Source organism: Budorcas taxicolor, chromosome 5 (genome assembly GCF_023091745.1).
Source record: "Budorcas taxicolor isolate Tak-1 chromosome 5, Takin1.1, whole genome shotgun sequence".
NCBI classification, from domain to species: domain Eukaryota; kingdom Metazoa; phylum Chordata; class Mammalia; order Artiodactyla; family Bovidae; genus Budorcas; species Budorcas taxicolor.
The window spans coordinates 101,397,529-101,414,664 of NC_068914.1; the positions used below are offsets into that span (position 1 = coordinate 101,397,529).

General features: G+C 47.2%; 1 protein-coding gene across 1 annotated transcript; it reads left to right on the plus strand.

Moving 5' to 3' along the window:
* Positions 1 to 4,373: 4,373 nt before the first annotated feature.
* Positions 4,374 to 16,685, plus strand: GLS2 (glutaminase 2). Its single transcript, XM_052640452.1, has 18 exons — positions 4,374 to 4,555; positions 8,538 to 8,637; positions 9,050 to 9,171; positions 9,744 to 9,873; positions 10,407 to 10,486; positions 10,569 to 10,732; positions 11,261 to 11,319; positions 12,591 to 12,623; positions 12,930 to 12,988; positions 13,534 to 13,600; positions 13,726 to 13,776; positions 13,991 to 14,167; positions 14,818 to 14,949; positions 15,064 to 15,156; positions 15,348 to 15,409; positions 15,925 to 16,001; positions 16,290 to 16,353; positions 16,499 to 16,685. Exons 1-18 carry the CDS (start codon positions 4,374 to 4,376, stop codon positions 16,653 to 16,655), a joined length of 1,809 nt encoding a protein of 602 aa, XP_052496412.1. The 3' UTR covers positions 16,656 to 16,685.
* Positions 16,686 to 17,136: the final 451 nt, after the last annotated feature.

Sequence of the window (17,136 nt, forward strand, 5' to 3'; positions counted from 1 at the left end):
TACTACATAAGACATTACTGTAAACTTAGTGGTATATAACAACACATATTTATTATCTCACAGTTTCTCTGTGTCAGTTGTCTGGGCATGGCTTAGCTAAGCTACAATCAGTGTTGGCCAAGGCTGAGTTCTCATCTGAGGCTCAAAGCAGAAAGGATCTACTCTGTCACACGATATTTGGCAACATTGAGTTCCTTCCAGGCTTTCGGATGAGGGCCTCTCTTTCTTGCTGGGTGTTGGCTGAGAGCTGCCTTCAGTTTTTTAGCATGTGGCTTTCTCCTTAGGACAGCTCACAACATGGCAGCTTGTTTCTTGAAAGCCACCAGGGAAAGTAACAATTGCTGTATTCTGTTTATTAGGAGCAAACCAGAGGTCCCATTCATACTTAAGGGGAAAGGTTTACACAGGCATGAATATCAGGAGGTAGGGATCACAGGAGCCAGCTTAATATATGGTATACCTTTCCATTAACTAATTTCTCCCTAATATTCTTTTATTAGGTTTATTAATTCTATATTAGGTTTATTCATGTGTACTTCTCAGTGTGTAACGTCATCATAAAAAATAGGCATAATTATTACTTCAACATAGCAATGCTATTGAATTTTGGATACTGATCTTTTTATCTAGCAACTTTGCTAGACCTCTAGCAAACCTCTAATAAGAGGTTGCTAGATCTCTTATTAGTCCCAATAATTTACCCATTACTTGGATTTTCCTCATAAATATCATTTGTGAATAGTGACAATTTTGCTTTCTCATAATCTTTATACCATTTACTTTTCTTGTCTTACTGGACAATAATAAGACCTTCAATAAAATATTTAACAGAAATACTAAAACCAGGCCTGTTCCCTGATAAACCTTTTGCCAGGTTTATCAGGATATTTCTTTCCTTGCCTAGTAGACTAAGAACTTTGAAGATGAACAGGTATTCAATTTTATCAAATATTTCTTCTGCAATGATCTAGAGGATCAAATAGATTTTCTCTCTTAATCTACTGATTTGGTAATTATGCACATTTGCTAGTATTAAACCATTCTAGCATTCCTGGGGTAAAAATTTCTTGATTACAAAAATGTATGCTTTATGATTTTTACATCTATATCTTTAAAATTAGTTTTCCTAAACTGTTCTTGTCTGGTTTGGGTTTTAAAGTATATGGTAATTTAACAAAGCAGGTTGTAAAGTTTTTCTTCCTTTTCTCTTTTGTGGAACAAAGCAAGTTAAGATTGGGATTAACTGTCCTCTGAAAGTTTCACAGCGCTCCCACATAAACTCTCTCTATATTTTTTCTGTATAAAATGTTTAAACTACAAACTTCTCATCTCAACAGGCTCTTAGATAGTTCCCAACACTCCTAGAAGGTTCTAGTTAGTGCCTTCGCTTAGCTCTTCAACAGCTGTTCTAAGTACTTACCAGTCTCAAGCTTTCTACCTCACTTCTTCCTATAATCTCAGCATATAATATTCACCTCCTATCTTCAACCTTTTCATCTTTACTGCCTTTCCTCCTCCGCATACTGAGATGACGGTTTTCTTAGAAAGACAAAACAAAAACAAACATTCAAAACAAACAAAAGCCCCTTCCCTGAACTGTATGTTCTTCTCTAGCTAGCTATTCTTGTTCTTATTTTCCCCACAGTTAAGAGCTATCTACATTTGCTAAGTGTCCTCATCTCTCATGAGAAAACATTCTTCCCATTCTTTTCTTTTTTTTTGTTTTACTATAGTTTATGCTAGATTTGGGAAACCATCAGTGGGTTCTATAAAAACAAAACATAATCAGATCTGCATTTCTCAAAGGTCACTTGTGGCTCTGCTGTAAAGAGCAGATTGGAAGCCAGTGAAACTGATGGGAGGGAGACCTAAATTAAGAAACTTAACTAGAATAGTAGCAAGGGGAATGGGGAGAAGTAACAGTTTTGAGACCTATTATGGAGAAGGAAATGGCAACCCACTCCATTATTCCTGCCTGGAGAATTTCATAGACAGAGGAGCCTGCCAGGCTACAGTCCACGAGGTCACAGAGTCTGACACGACTAAGCAACTAACACATACACACACACAGAGGATCTGAAGGATGAGGAAATCAAAGATTACATATTTCTTGCTGAATAATGATAGTTATTGAGTAGAAGATACAGATGGAGCAATCTGACTACTTAGAAATGCCCTGACACATGTCATGTTTTTCTTGACAGTTCAAAAAGCTTCAGAGAAATAACTTTCCTGTGAAATAAGGATAAGATTAGCCTACTACATTTGGAAAAAATCAATACTGGCTCAAGTTTACACTAAGTATTAAGACCCAGAACTTTCTTAAAGAATCAATTGGCAACACTGTAAAGCAATTATCCTCCAATTAAAAATAATAATAATAAAAGAAGTAATGGGCAAAGCCATTAATAAGGCAGCCAGGGTATGCTGGAGTCCCTGAATTAGAGTCCTACCTAAGAAAAAGGGATAAGGCAGTTAAGGAATGACTACAGCAGAGAAAAACAAACACACCAAAACAAAAGGTCACTCTATTTGTTTTCAAACTAAGTAACATTCCAACTTTAACCAACCCAAAGGAGAACTGCCTTTCCACAGAACATACCAGTGTATGGTTTTGATATTTCTTTTCCCACAGTTATCCTTGATGCTCATTTTAATCCAAAAACAAAAAGGAAACCTAGTGACATTCTGTGATACAGTAAGCCTCTAACCAACTCTTAGTATTGTATCATACTGACCCCACACAAATCTTCCTTCAGGAAAGAGGTCATTTCCTGGGATAATTCAATGGTTAATTTTGGTAAGGGCTGCACGGTGGAGAGGGCCTTGAGGTCAGAGACTTGAGTTTGATTCCCAATCCTGGTACCTATTAGAGGGGTTATCTGAGTCTTAGTTTCCTCATCTTCAAAATGGGACTAGTAACAGCTATTCTTTAGGTCTCTGGTAAGAAGGAGGGAGACTATATAAAGCGGTTGACACACCATGTTATTATTTCCATGAGCTTCTATTAAATGCTGTGAAGATACGGGCGAATGCTCTCTGTTGCAAATGATAAAATTTCTGAATGTGCTTAGTTTTCAAAATTCTTTTTGTACATCTTTTCTAACCGTGAGGAATACAGAGGCAAGCAATTAAGATAAAATTTCGGGAGCACCTAACGGTTTATAAAATGTTTAAGGGCTCAGAATTAAGGACAGTTCAGTTCAGTCACTCAGTCGTGTCCGACTCTTTGCGACCCCATGAATCGCAGCACGCCAGGCCTCCCTGGCCATCACCAACTTCCGGAGTTCACTCAAACTCACGTCCATCGAGTCGGTGATGCCATCCAGCCATCTCATCCTCTGTTGTCCCCTTCTCCTCCTGCCCCCAATCCCTCCCAGCATCAGAGTCTTTTCCAATGAGTCAACTCTTCGCATGAGGTGGCCAAAGTACTGGAGTTTCAGCTTTAGCATCATTCCTTCCAAAGAACAACCAGGGCTGATCTCCTTTAGAATGGACTGGTTGGACACCTAAGTCTTAAACAGCCACTAAGTAGCAGAACTAAAACGAAAACCCAGGCACCCTAGCAACCTAGGGGGATCTTTCCTCCATCCACTGATCTCACTGAAGTGCTGCAGGCTGTTTCCAGCCGGGGTAATTGCCGGCCACCTGACTCCTCACTCACCAACACCACGTGCTGGAGACTTGGCGTTCCGCCTCGATGCCGCACTACGAGGGAGGGTACTGAGAGCTGGTTCTGGCCTTCGAATGTCGAAGGTCAAATAAGAGGCCTCTTGAACATGGCTCACTCTTATCCGAGTGAGAAGGGGTACCGCTCTCCCCTCTCTCCGAGACTTCCATCGTTCTGACCGCCACCGCGTCCTTGGCCCTCGCAACTGCCCCCACTTCAGCTTTCCCGCCCTCAGCGCCTGCATGTACCGCTAGCCGCAGCCGGCCAGAGCGCGGAGGAATCGGTCCGCTTTTATGGACGGCCCACCGCCTTGCTTTCATTGGGTAGCCTCATCTTATCTCCGCCCCCAAGTTTTTTTTTTTAACTTTCTCAATGATTGGACCTGGGCATTGTCCATCCCAACTCTCAAGCACCGCCCCCTTCTCACCAGCTGCTAGACCCCCGCCCCCCCCGCGCCTCTGCTCCATCGCGTGCGCGCCTCCGCGATGCCCTGTCTAGGGGGAATTGGGTGCTCCTGGCAGTGTCCCGAGCCTTGTAGAGACCGGCCCCTCCTCCTGCACCAACCCCACCCACCGGGCCTCTCCTCTCCACTGCACTCCATCACTGAGCTCTCCCCACCTGGTCCGCGGTTCTTCCGGCCCTCCCTCCAACCACCTCTCAGACGCCCTGGGCGCTCGGGCCGAGCGGGCGGCGAGCTGGGAGGATGCGCTCCGTCAAAGCTCTACAGAATTCGCTGAGCAGGGCTGGCAGTCACTGCCGGCGGGGAGGCTGGGGTCACCTGAGCCAGAACCCTCTCCTTGGCTGGGGCGTCCGGCACCACCTCAGTGAGGCCGCGGCGCAGGGCAAGGAGACGCCGCACAGCCACCAGACGCAGCATCGGGATCAGTAAGACTCGCGGGACAGGGGCAAGGGACAGGCTTGCTCCCACTCCCTCTGCGGTTTCCCGCTAGCTTCCGAGTCCTGCTCCCTCAGGAGCGCATCGCATCTCCCTTCTCCTCTCCTCGCTTACTGTCCTGCGATGCCTTTTCCTTTAGATTTGGGGCTTTGGGTCCGCCACGCTCGGGCGGTAAAGTGCCGTCCCCCCGGGAGGGCTTTTGGGCAGGTCGGTGCTCGGGATGGTGCCTATCCAAGGTACGTACTTAATTGGGAATGCCGGTGGGCGCGGAGTGTTGCTTGGTGCACGTGTCTGAGTGCAGGGCAGTGTGAGCACTGCCCATCCTCACCCTCCTTTTCTCCCTGATCCTCGTGTGTATTTTCGGGCATGCGTGGGTGTGGAACAGCCTGCCTCGTGTCCTGGTGTACTTGGATCTGTGTGTGACCGGTGTTTCGGCATGTAATGTGTGATGTTCGAGTGTTATCGGTACGCAGATACGTGCGTATGTCGTCTGCGTATGTGTTGTGTGCGTAATCAGGACTCCCTAATCTAGAATACGGGTGGTTCTCCGATTGGTTTTTGAAGGAGGAAAATCTATAGTGGAGGGGAAGATCATAAGACGCAGATCTCCCAAACCAGAACCAGTCAAGAGCCATTAAACGTGCTGCTCAGGCGGCTCCCTGATTTAAGGTGTTTTCTTCCTTTGGTCTCAATCAGCCCTAGAGGCTGAACCTCTCTCTCTCCCCCACCACCCAGGAACACTTGGTGGATGAGCCTCTTGTCTTCCACACGCAGAAACAGACTGAGAAGGAAATTTTGTCGTCCCCAGAATCCAACACAGACACTATGCAGGTAGCCCCTGCTCTTTTATAGAGAATAAGAAATGAACCAACTCCCCTGTCATTGGCATCTGTTGAGGACAATCAGAAAGACATGCACACTATAATTAAAGTAACCAGACAGACCACTCTGTCCTCTACCTCACCACCACCGGATTTCCTGTCCTGGACTGTTGATGGAATTCTCCAGGCCAGAATACTGGAGTAGGTAGCCATTCCCTTATCCAGGGGGTCTTCCCAACCCAGGGATCAAACTCAGGTCTCCCACATTGCAGGCAGATTCTTTACCGTCTGATCCATCCAGGAAGCCCCCTGTCCTGGACAGGTAACATTCAATAAGCTTTATCTATTTATCCTTGATGGCTCAGTGGTAAAGAATCCACCTCCCAGTGCAGGAGACTCCGATTCTGTCCCTGGGTGGGGAAGATCCCCTGGAGAAGGAAATGCAACCCAGTCCAGTATTGTTGCCTGGGAAATTCCATGGACAGAGGAGCCTGGCATGCTACAGTCCATGGAGTCGCAAAAGAGTCGGACAAGAGTTAGCAACTAAACAATTTATTATTGGTAAGAATTGTTACTATGCTATTCATCAGCCTCCTTTCAAGGAGACACAGAATGTTTAAAGAATAAACCTTCTCAAAAAAAAAAAAAGAATAAACCTTCTGTCTCCCAGTCTACTTTCCACCCAAACTTTTCCTAAATAATCACCTTGAGAGAAATAGTGGTGGGATAGAGAAAAGGTTTAATCTCCCTCACCCTGACATCTTCTGTGGGATAGGGAGCAAGAGACAACCCTGGTTCCTATACACACACACCTCCTTCCTTATCCTGTGGCTCAGGTAATAGAAGTGGGGGGTGGGTGTGTGTGTGTGTGTGGGTGTGTGTGTGTGTGTGTGTGTGTGTGTTTAATTGGAGTATTTGATTTACAGTTGGAAGTGTTCTTAGGAAACTTGATCCTCCTACCTATTGCTGCCTGTGCTCCCAGAGACTTCTTGGTAAAGGCCTTGGACTGATACTCCTTTGGGCAGAAGGGGTTGAGGGCATGGAGAGGGATGGGTTCTGGGAATGTGGCACCCTCCATGAGGGGAAAGTGTTCTTGGTGGAAAAGGAGGGTAGCAAAGAGAAAAAGCCCTGTAATTCAGGTTATTGTTTCATTTTTTAATATTTAGCTTTATTTCTAATTATTAAAGAAAAACAAGGTAAATAGAGTATCAAGGAAAAAATTAAGGTTCCAATATTAGAGGTAAACATATATCTGTATTCAATATAAATCCATGATTTATATCCACATATATACTACATGCTATATATGGATATATAAAAATTTAACAGAAGTAGGATCATAGTATTCCTATTCTTTGATAGCCTATCTTTTCCATTTATAAACAGCTTTTAATATGATATAATGTGTGCATGCATGATATTGTCCTTTTAATGGCTGCTGTTTTGTCATTGTAAGATTCCATGGTATTGAGATATCCTAATTTATTTAACCAGTTTGGTTACTACATATTCTTATGCAGTTGTTCGATTATGTCTTAGAGTAAATTCTTAGGAAATTTTGCTCCGCAGAGACATCTGTCGTTGATATCTTGTACAACCTTCTAGAGATATTTTATGCAAATATCAACAAATATATGTTGATATCTCTGGTAGGGGAACTAAGATCCCGAATGCTGCCTGGCCCAGCCCTGCCTCCAGAAAAAACTTAAGAAGACACGACAGTAGAGCAGGGAAGATTGTTTTCTGTCAATAAGATGGTTTGTTGTGTCATACCAGCAGCATAAGTGAAATTAGGAGTTTGGGGAATCCTTTGCAGAGTTAATAAAATTTGATGTGGACTTTGTAGGATGAGCAGGACTGTACAGGTGAAGGAGGATAAGGTCTTTCCATGCAGAAGTTTCAGTACACACAACAAAGGCCAGGAAGCCTGACAGTGCCTTAGCCCATTTGGGGAGCCACCTATTTATTACCTGTACCATACTATGGTAGACTTAGACTTCCCTGGTGGCTCAGATGGTGAAACCGTCTGCCTGCAATGCAGGAGACCTGGGTTCCATCCCTGGGCTGGGAAGATCCCCTGGAGAAGGAAATGGCAACCCACTCCAGTATTCTTGTCTGGAAAATCCCATGGACAGAGGAGCCTGGTAAGCTACAGTCCATGGGGTCGCAGAGTCGGACACAACTGAGCGACTTCACTTCACTTCACTTCACCATACTATAGTACCATAGTATAAACAGTGTTCTTCAGCTTGCTTCTTTTATTTAATATTACTCCTGGCATAACTGGAGTGTGGGGGCATGGTAGAAAGTAGGAAAGGAATGTTGGCAGGTTTTAAAGAGCCTTTAATGCCATACTAAGAAACAGAACTTATTTTGTAGGTACTAGGGAGCTATCAAAGGTCTGATTAGAGAAATGATATTTGAGTTTTAGAAGGATAACTGTCACATTGTGAACAATGGGTTGCAAGTCAAGAGAATGTGTAATCGACAAACAAGGAGCCACTGAGCAAATACTTTGTGAGAGCTAGTTTTTCATGGAATGTTGTTGAAATTAAACCTCACATTACCCTTATTTTAGAGATGAGGAAGCAGGTTTGGCTGTATTAAATAACCTGACTTACTATCTATATTAAGATCATATAGCTATTATGGGGCAAACTCTGTACTTTCTACTACCCCATTCCAGCGGAGGGGGAGAGAAGAAAAGCACATGGACTTGATAGACTCATCCAGGTTTGGTTATGGGTGTAAGGTATGGGGATTGTCCAAATGATTCTACGTTTCCAGCTTGGCCTGTGGGTAAGTGGTAACACTATTAATCCAAATGGGAAACACAAGAGGAGGAGCAGAGGGAGGGAGGCAGGCAAGATGACCTCAGACTTGGATATGCTGAATTTGCAGTGCTATGGTACATCTAGAAATGCAATTATCTAGGAGGCCACTAGAAACAAATGTCTGAAGTTTAGGAACACAAGAAAGCTGGAGAACAGGACAGATGTGACAGGTTAGAATTACAGGGATAGATCAGAAGGTTCAGGGAGGCGGTGTAGACCGAGGACACCTCCCTACTGATCAGCCCTTGTTCTAGCAGGAGGAGCAGGGAGCAGTTCTCAGTTTCCTGTCCTTCTCGCCTGTGTCTGCCTCCAAACAGTGACTCTTCAGAGAGTGGCATGCTGTCCCGTCTGGGTGACCTGCTCTTCTACACTATTGCTGAGGGACAGGAACGAATCCCCATCCATAAGTTCACTACTGTAAGTTCCTCTCCACCTGCTCGGGATACCTTAGGATCTCTGGAAACTGGGAGAAGGTAGGGCAGGTACAAGGCAGCTAATGGGCGGCTTCATTATGAGGATGAAAAACAGCTGATGATAGCAGATAGCTTAGGCTGTTCGAGAAGGAGTAATTCAACCCTCTGACTGCCTATCTTCTTGGTTTGGCACATACATCCAAGGGGTTCAGAAACCAGCTGCCTTGATGAAAAAGGGCAGGAAACCCATGTTAGCCTTCAAAATTGTTATACTCCATCCTTTCTTAGTCTGCAAACCCATTTGTTCCACCTGTTGTAGTAGTTGGGGTTGAGCTCATTGTTATCCATTGGGGAAAATGATTAGGATTGGATTATTGTCCTTGTAGTTGACCTTACCAGGCTTCTTTCCCCGGAAGGCGCTGAAGGCCACCGGACTGCAGACGTCAGATCCCCGGCTCCGGGACTGCATGAGCCAGATGCGCCGCATGGTTCGAGAGTCCAACAGTGGTGGCCTCTTGGACCGAGATCTTTTCCGAAAGTGAGGGCCCGGGAAACAAGGGCACCCCGTCTCAAAACTGTTCTGGGGACACAGACTTTAATAGCCAGGAGGAATCCTAGGGATTCAAGTCAACCCCTCACTTAATTTTATTATTTACTGGTTACACGAGCAACACGTGAATATGCCTATACTTATTATAAAAATTCAAACAACAGAGAAATACATGTTCTCTTTTCCTTCTCTCCCCGATCCCAGTCCCATTTTCCAGAAGTAAACAGATTAGTAGGTATCTTCTAGGTAATGTCCATATACATATGTAAACATTTAAGATTTAAAATATAAAACCCACTTACAGATTATTCAGGAGGTTTTTTTCCTCCTACCGCAGGACACTATGTCTTGGAATATCTTTCCATATCATTACAACCCTTCATTTTAGAGGCATAGAAACAAGACCCAGAAAGATCCAGTGATAGACCAAAGGGTACATACACAGATGTTGGCCCCAAACCCGATGACCACTCACACTTTTTATTCCCAATCACCATGCCTCCACATGAGTCACAGCTGTGTCTCTCCAGCCCTCTAACCCAATCGTGTCTGGGATCCAGGTGTGTGAGCAGCAACATTGTGCTACTGACTCAGGCCTTCCGAAAGAAGTTTGTCATTCCTGATTTTGAGGAGTTCACAAGCCACGTGGACCGCATCTTTGAGGATGCCAAAGAGCTCACTGGAGGCAAGGTGAGGGCCAAGGGACAGAGGGAGGGGCAAGGGCTCTGGGCCAGGTATACCTTGCTTCTCGGAGATTTCCTGGTGCTGGGAATCCAACTGATGAGAGATGAGAAGCAGAACCTCTAAAAGTGGGGGACAAGGGCTTTATGTATTTTTACCTGTGATTTCTAGAGCAAGTGAGGGAATCTGATGTTTTTATGGAGACAACTGACATAAGGATTCAATAGAACTTTGAAAGAGACTACAGGGTTATTGAGCCTAAGGAGAGAAAGGAAAGCTAACCCAGTATTCTCTTTGTATTAATACCTTCTATGCGTTTTACTGCTATCTCTATAGGAGTGGGTCTGCAGAAGGGTAAGGCCTAGGACTTAAGGCTTCGGTATCTCTAGGAACACCAGGCAGGAGGGAACCCTGTTGTCCTGCAGAAGTCAGAATTTTAGCTTTTATCTAAAAGATTCTCCTGATCCTGAACCTCAGCTCTGTTCCCCCTCTCCATGTCCATTTCTCCATTGTCTCTGTTTTGTCTACCCACTCCTACACAGGTGGCAGCCTACATCCCTCAGCTGGCCAAGTCAAATCCAGACCTGTGGGGCGTCTCGCTGTGCACTGTGGACGGTCAACGGTGAGATGCTGGCTGAGGAAGGGGAGGCAGGGCACAGGTGCAGAGCATAGTCCAACCCCTTTCATGGCCCGTTTGCCTCCAGGCACTCCGTGGGCCACACAAAGATCCCCTTCTGCCTGCAGTCCTGCGTGAAGCCCCTCACATATGCCATCTCCATAAGCACCCTAGGCACGGACTACGTGCACAGGTTCGTGGGCAAGGAGCCCAGTGGCCTGCGCTACAACACGCTCTCCCTCAATGAGGAAGGTGAGCACTCCCTGGGCCTGGACCAGACTCACAGATGTCCACTTGTTATCCCACCCCTCTCCCAAGGGTATGTGTTTCTTTGCCCTTCCTTTTTTTTTTAATTTATCTTTGGCTGCACTAGGTCCTCGTTACTGTACAGACTTTCCCTAGCTGCGGTGAGCGGGGCTACTCTCGAGTTGCGGAGCACTGTCTTCTCATTGCGGTGGCCTCCCTTGTGGAGCATGGGCTCTAGGGCACTCAGTCTTCAGTAGTAGCAGCACTCGGGCTCCGTAATTGCAGGGCACAGGCTGAGTTACCTTGTAACATGTGGAATCTTCCTGGACCAGGGATCAAACCCGTGCCCCCTGCATTGGCAGGGGGGAGTCTTTACCGCTGGACCACCAGGGAAGTCCTCTGCCCTTCCCGATCAGCTCTGTCACTCCATCCTCCCCAGCAAAGAAACCTTTCCCATCTACCCTGCAGAGTAGGCAGGCTGTAAAGGTTTTACTCAGTGGCTGATAAGACGCCGGGTGGTTTGTATTTCCCCAGGAATCCCCCATAACCCCATGGTCAATGCTGGTGCCATTGTCGTGAGCTCTCTGATCAAGGTCAGTGCTACCTAGGCTTCTGGAAGGTACTGCTCTCTAGCTCGCCTTGTTCTTCTATCCTTCATATCTGCCTGTCTCTCCAGGGAGATTGGTGGGGCCTTGATAGCTTTGAGGGTGCCCAAGAGGCAGTGAAGACACAGCAGGGACTCATAAATTATGCTGAGGACATTACTAAGAGGAACTGTATCCCTGCCCCCACCCATGTGTCTGGGGCCCAGAGCTTCCTGGCCCAGAGAGAAGACAGCAGGTCCTGACCCCAGCCCAGAATCAAGGGCCGAATGCCAGACACAAGGGGAGGACAGCTCTGTTAGGTACTGATTGGCCACTTCTGGGTGAGGGACTCATGGAAAGAAGGGTGAATGGCCAGACCGGGGCAGCTGTTCACGTCACCCGGAGCTGTGAGTTGGCCTTGAGCAAGGATGTCAGGCCAGCCTGTCAGCTGTAGGTCTCCCAGAGCTTGAGCAACACTCCGACAGCAGTGTGGGCAGCAACAATCCAGAGCCAATCGCAGCCCCTCCTGAGGAAGGTGGTGTTAGGAACCCTCCCCCTAGGGACTCAGGTGTCAGAGTTCCTGCAGTGTTGACACTATTCCTGACATGGACAGGAAGCAATTGGAGGTTTGGGGGGACCAGGCTCTCCCCTTGCTCTGGGATCACTCTGTCTACAGCCCTGTATCTGGGACCTGCCTCATCCCATCCCCATCTAAACAGGCCCTACTGACGTGACCCTTAGCTAGAATCTTTAACTTTACTTCAATTATCAATATAGTTTATATAGTTGAGTATTACAGTGTATGCAACACACACCCTCCTCCCATTCCCATCACTCACTCCAGGATTGGAGACGGCTGTGGGCATCAGGAATAGCACAGAGTAAGGCTCCTGCCGGGGAATAAGCAGTGAGGATGGGGAGCAGGAATAGGGGCAGGGCTTGGGGACAGGACTGGAACCAGGAACATGAAAGTGGGAGTGAGGGATGAGGATTGGCATTGAGGATGGAGATGGGAGTGAAGCCTGGGGATGGGTGAGGCTCACAGATGGGGTGAAATTATCTGTACTCATTACTTGATCATAAACTCTAAATGGTTTTTAAGATCACTACATAGGCATGGATACAAAGTCTCAGTTAAAAAAAAAAAAATGTTATCGTAAAACACAACACATGCCCAGTTGCAAAACCAGTCTAACAGTTTGTCTCCACTAGGTCCTTCTGGCCCTCCCTGTCAGCCTCCTAGGCTTAGAATACTGACAGCTCTTTTTGTTGCCTTGCAGATGGACTGTAACAAAGCAGAAAAGTTTGACTTTGTAAGTTCCCTCGCTGCTCAGCCCGCTGCTCAGCCCCCGGCTGCTTTTCTGTATGGCAAGGTGTCCATTCCAGCTGCCCCGGTGCCTGGCCTTAACCGCACTTTGATGGTGCACCAGCCCATACTAGAAGCCTTATTTCCAGAAGTGTGGGGATCTGGTGTCAGGGAGGAAGACCTTCAGAAGTCCCTGCTGGCATAAGGACTGAGGAGTGCAGAGGGTTAGGAGTGCAGGGGTGCAGAAGCCTGTGTGTGTTCACTAGGGGTCTTCAAGCATGGGGAGTCTCCCATGCTTCCTTTTCTCTTCCAGGTCTTGCAATATCTGAACAAAATGGCTGGGAATGAATACATGGGTTTCAGCAATGCCACGTAAGGCCCTGTTCACAGGACTGGCTAAATGTGTGTGTGGGGGGGTATTTTGAGTGTGTGTACACATATGCTGAGGGGCGCCTTTGGCGGGGAGGGGGCATGGTGACTAAAGGAGGATAGAATGTTGGGAGGAAGAAATCCCAGGGGAACTTTGACCTCCCAGATTCCTCCCTGCCCCATCCTTGACATTTGTTTGCTTTGTAAAAGAATTGGTTCCATTTCTGTTTAGTACTTAACGTGAAAAACAGTGTGAGAGTCTGCACCTGGGCCCTTTTTTGCCAAGCTTCGTGAAGCCAAAAACGTCATTTTCCTAGGCTAGGTGACCACACCATTTGGGTTTGGCTGTTTTTCACACTACCATAAAGCTGGGCCCAGTGCTGGCTTAGGTTCAGACATTTCCTCCAGTATCACTGAGAGAATTTATAAAAGGGCGGATTTAGTTTGACATGTGCGATCTAGTTTTCTCTTTGACGGAAGGTATTTTCCCCCCTTCTCCTCACACCCATCTTTCAAATGTCAACTGCTAAATTGGGTGTCTGCTTCAGATTCCAGTCAGAGAAGGAAACGGGGGATCGGAATTATGCCATCGGCTATTATCTAAAGGAAAAGAAGGTAACCGGGAGAGGCGGTAGAGAAAGTCCCTGGGAATTCTGCGGCTGGTGTAAGGGCGGAGGGGGTTGGGGACTTCTGGCAGTGCGACAGGGACTGCTGATGGCTCTCTCCTTTCTTCCTTGCAGTGCTTTCCTAAAGGGGTGGACATGATGGCTGCCCTTGATCTCTACTTCCAGGTAAGCAAACGCCGCCATTCAGCCCAGGGCCGAGGGAGTAAGACAGCCTTCCTTCCTTCCTGTGACCCACAAGATGGTCACCAGGGGTCCCCGGGCCCTTCAGAAACACCAGGGCAATTTGTTGAAGGGTCAAGGTGTCAAGAACATTGTGGTACACCTCAGAGCACAGCATCCGGGTCCACTCCACACCCTCAACTCTGCCTCGTCTCCACAGCTGTGCTCTGTGGAGGTGACCTGTGAATCGGGCAGTGTCATGGCAGCCACCCTGGCCAATGGTGGGATCTGCCCCATCACTGGAGAGAGCGTGCTGAGCGCGGAAGCCGTGCGCAACACCCTCAGCCTCATGCACTCCTGCGGCATGTACGACTTCTCGGGCCAGTTTGCCTTCCATGTGAGTGCGTCTGGCCCTGCCATCCATTCGTCACAAGCCCAGAGCCAAGAAGAGAGGACGCTGAGTCTCTGAAGGTGGAGAGGTGGACGTGTGTTCCTGCCTCTCACTCACTAACCTCCAGCTGGGCAATTTAGGCCAAGAATCCTTAGGGGAGTTTGCCAAACACAGCAAACCCCTCAAACACATAAATGCAGGAGAGTACAATTTCAGACCCACTCCGCTGCCGCCCTTCACATGGCTGGAGGTTCTTCAGGTCTCATACAGGCGGCCACTTCCAAAGAGAGGCTTTTCTGACCACCCACTTCTCCACTGGGCACCTCCCTCCCTCCCCCCACTTCATCTTCAATCACAGCACCCGGCTCTTTTTCTACTGTGTTATCCTAAGTTGTGATTATTTTTGTCTGCCTCCTACCACCTGAATGTAAGTTAACTGACAGACTGTCCTAGCTCTAGGACAGCTTCAGGCACAGAGTAGATAGGTTCCTTACTGAAGCCACAAATTTAAAAGAGGGCAGGGGAGGACAGGAATAAGAAAAGCTAATTAACAAGCCAACAGTTTGAGATGGTCGTGGCCTTGCCCATGCAGTCATTGGATTGGCTAAGAGGTGGGGCATCTCTGGCTCATCCTCAGTTCCAACTTTGTCCCCAAGGTGGGCCTGCCGGCCAAATCAGCTGTGTCAGGAGCCATCCTCCTGGTGGTGCCCAACATCATGGGGATGATGTGTCTATCACCTCCACTGGACAAGCTGGGGAACAGCTATAGGGGGGTCCACTTCTGCCAAGTAAGTTACTTTGCATATCGTACTTCGTATTTTTGAATGAGAAAACAAAAGCAATTTCAAGCTCCTACTAAGTGCAGGGAGGAAGTAAACCATCTCTTTGCCTTACAATTCCAGAGGTTGGTGTCTCTCTTCAATTTCCACAACTATGATAACCTGAGGCACTGTGCTCGGAAATTAGACCCACGGCGTGAAGGGGGAGAAGTCCGGGTAAGGAAAACCCTTGGGGCTGGGGGGTACTCATAAGACTATTTCAGAAAAGAACATTACATAACACTTCAATAAAACTGTAGGCTAAATTAACCCCTAAGGCTAACACACAAGGGAGGGCGACAGGGAAGAGCTGGGCATGGGTGGGTTCAGTCACAGTTCATCTCAGGCGGGTCTGATTTGTTTTCCAGAACAAGACTGTGGTGAACCTGTTATTTGCTGCCTCTAGTGGAGATGTCTCAGCTCTTCGAAGGTACTTATACTCTGACCAAATAAACACAATAAAATACTCCTAGTCAGAAATCTCATTAGCTGTCAACATAGCCAAATAGTTGCTTCAGCCTTACAGTCAGACTGAATGGTCAGAGACTGTATTTAAATGAGTTTTTTCTTTAAAGTACAGTGACTGCCATGTGATAAGAACTTAATTAATGGTAGTCACTATTGTGATTAATCTGGGTGTTAAAAGCAGAGTCCTAGGAGATCGGTAAGGACCTTGCCTCAAATGGACTACCAACACCAATGAATCTGTACTGGGCACCTACTACAGGTAGGCAGCGATGTTCCTGGAACCATCACACTCACCTGTGACACAGGAGTTGACAGCCTCATCAGATAGAGAACACAGACTGTACAGAGTCCGCAGATCTTGTCATAAACTCTGTCTTGCTTTTTCTGGAACTCATCCAGTCTGACCCCACTTCAGAAAGGCTACCAGTGACTCTACGCTGATCTGGGTAACTCCAGCTACTTTCTACTCCCCTTTAGGTTTGCCTTGTCAGCCATGGACATGGAACAGAAAGACTATGACTCCCGCACTGCCCTGCATGTTGCTGCCGCTGAAGGTATCTGAAGGTTAAAAATAAGAGGGGAAGCAGATCCCAAGACCTTTGTTTTCTACCAAGAGTACCCCCCATTATGTGTGCCCACAAGGTTTCAGAGGCAACAACTAGTTTTGTCTGGATGGCCTTCAGTGTGCAGGCTACTACTGGGTGCTGCAGGGAGCAAAACTGGGAAGAAGCCTTCCCCCCTCCCCTTTTAGTTCAGACTCCAGCTGCCAAGTGTCTACGCACGTTACCACCACAAGCGTTAGGATCTGTACCCTCTCGTTTTCCTTCTGCCCATGTTCCTAGGACACACTGAAGTTGTTAAATTCCTGATTGAGGCCTGCAAAGTGAATCCTTTTGTCAAGGACAGGTGAGTAGGATTAAGCTAAAGTGGTGGGGGACAGAAAATGGACAGCAACCTCTCTACTTCTGCGCTCCAGCCACCAGTTAGGTGTATAACCAGGGCACTCTTGATGTCTTCTTTGCCCGCTCATGGTCTCTGTTCCTCCCCTCAGGTGGGGCAACATCCCCCTGGATGATGCTGTGCAGTTCAACCACCTGGAAGTGGTGAAACTGCTCCAAGACTACCAGGACTCATACACACCATCTGAGACTTGGGCTGAAGCTGCAGCCGAGGCCCTGTCCAAAGAGAACTTAGAGAGCATGGTGTGAGCATGGGGCGTGCATGGTCCCTGCCCAAGAAAAAGCACAAGCTGGCCACACACTTAACATATAACCACCAAACATGCTACGGAGGGCCGCACTGCTTCAGTGGGGACCAGGACTAAGGCCCGTGCTTTTTGTGAAAGAGTGGAAATACCCCATTCCCTTGGCAGAAAGCGTACAGAGAAGTGCCTTTGTGGACACCTGCAGTAGAGCTATCAGCAAAGATTGTGGGCTTCTTAAAAGTACAGACTAATGGCTTAGCCCACTCCAGATCATCCCAGGTTTTCATGCAGGTCCCCTCTTCTCTCCCAAGAAGCCATTCTGAGAGAGAGTCCGGCGGAGGCGCTCTAGCCACCCCACACGTGTATACGTACACAGAGGAAGAGGGAGCTATGTACTGGGCTTTAGTAGTCTGGAGACTTCCCCTTTGGCCAGAAGTGCTGCTGCTACTGCTAATAGCAATTTTATAGACAGAGAAAGTATTTTG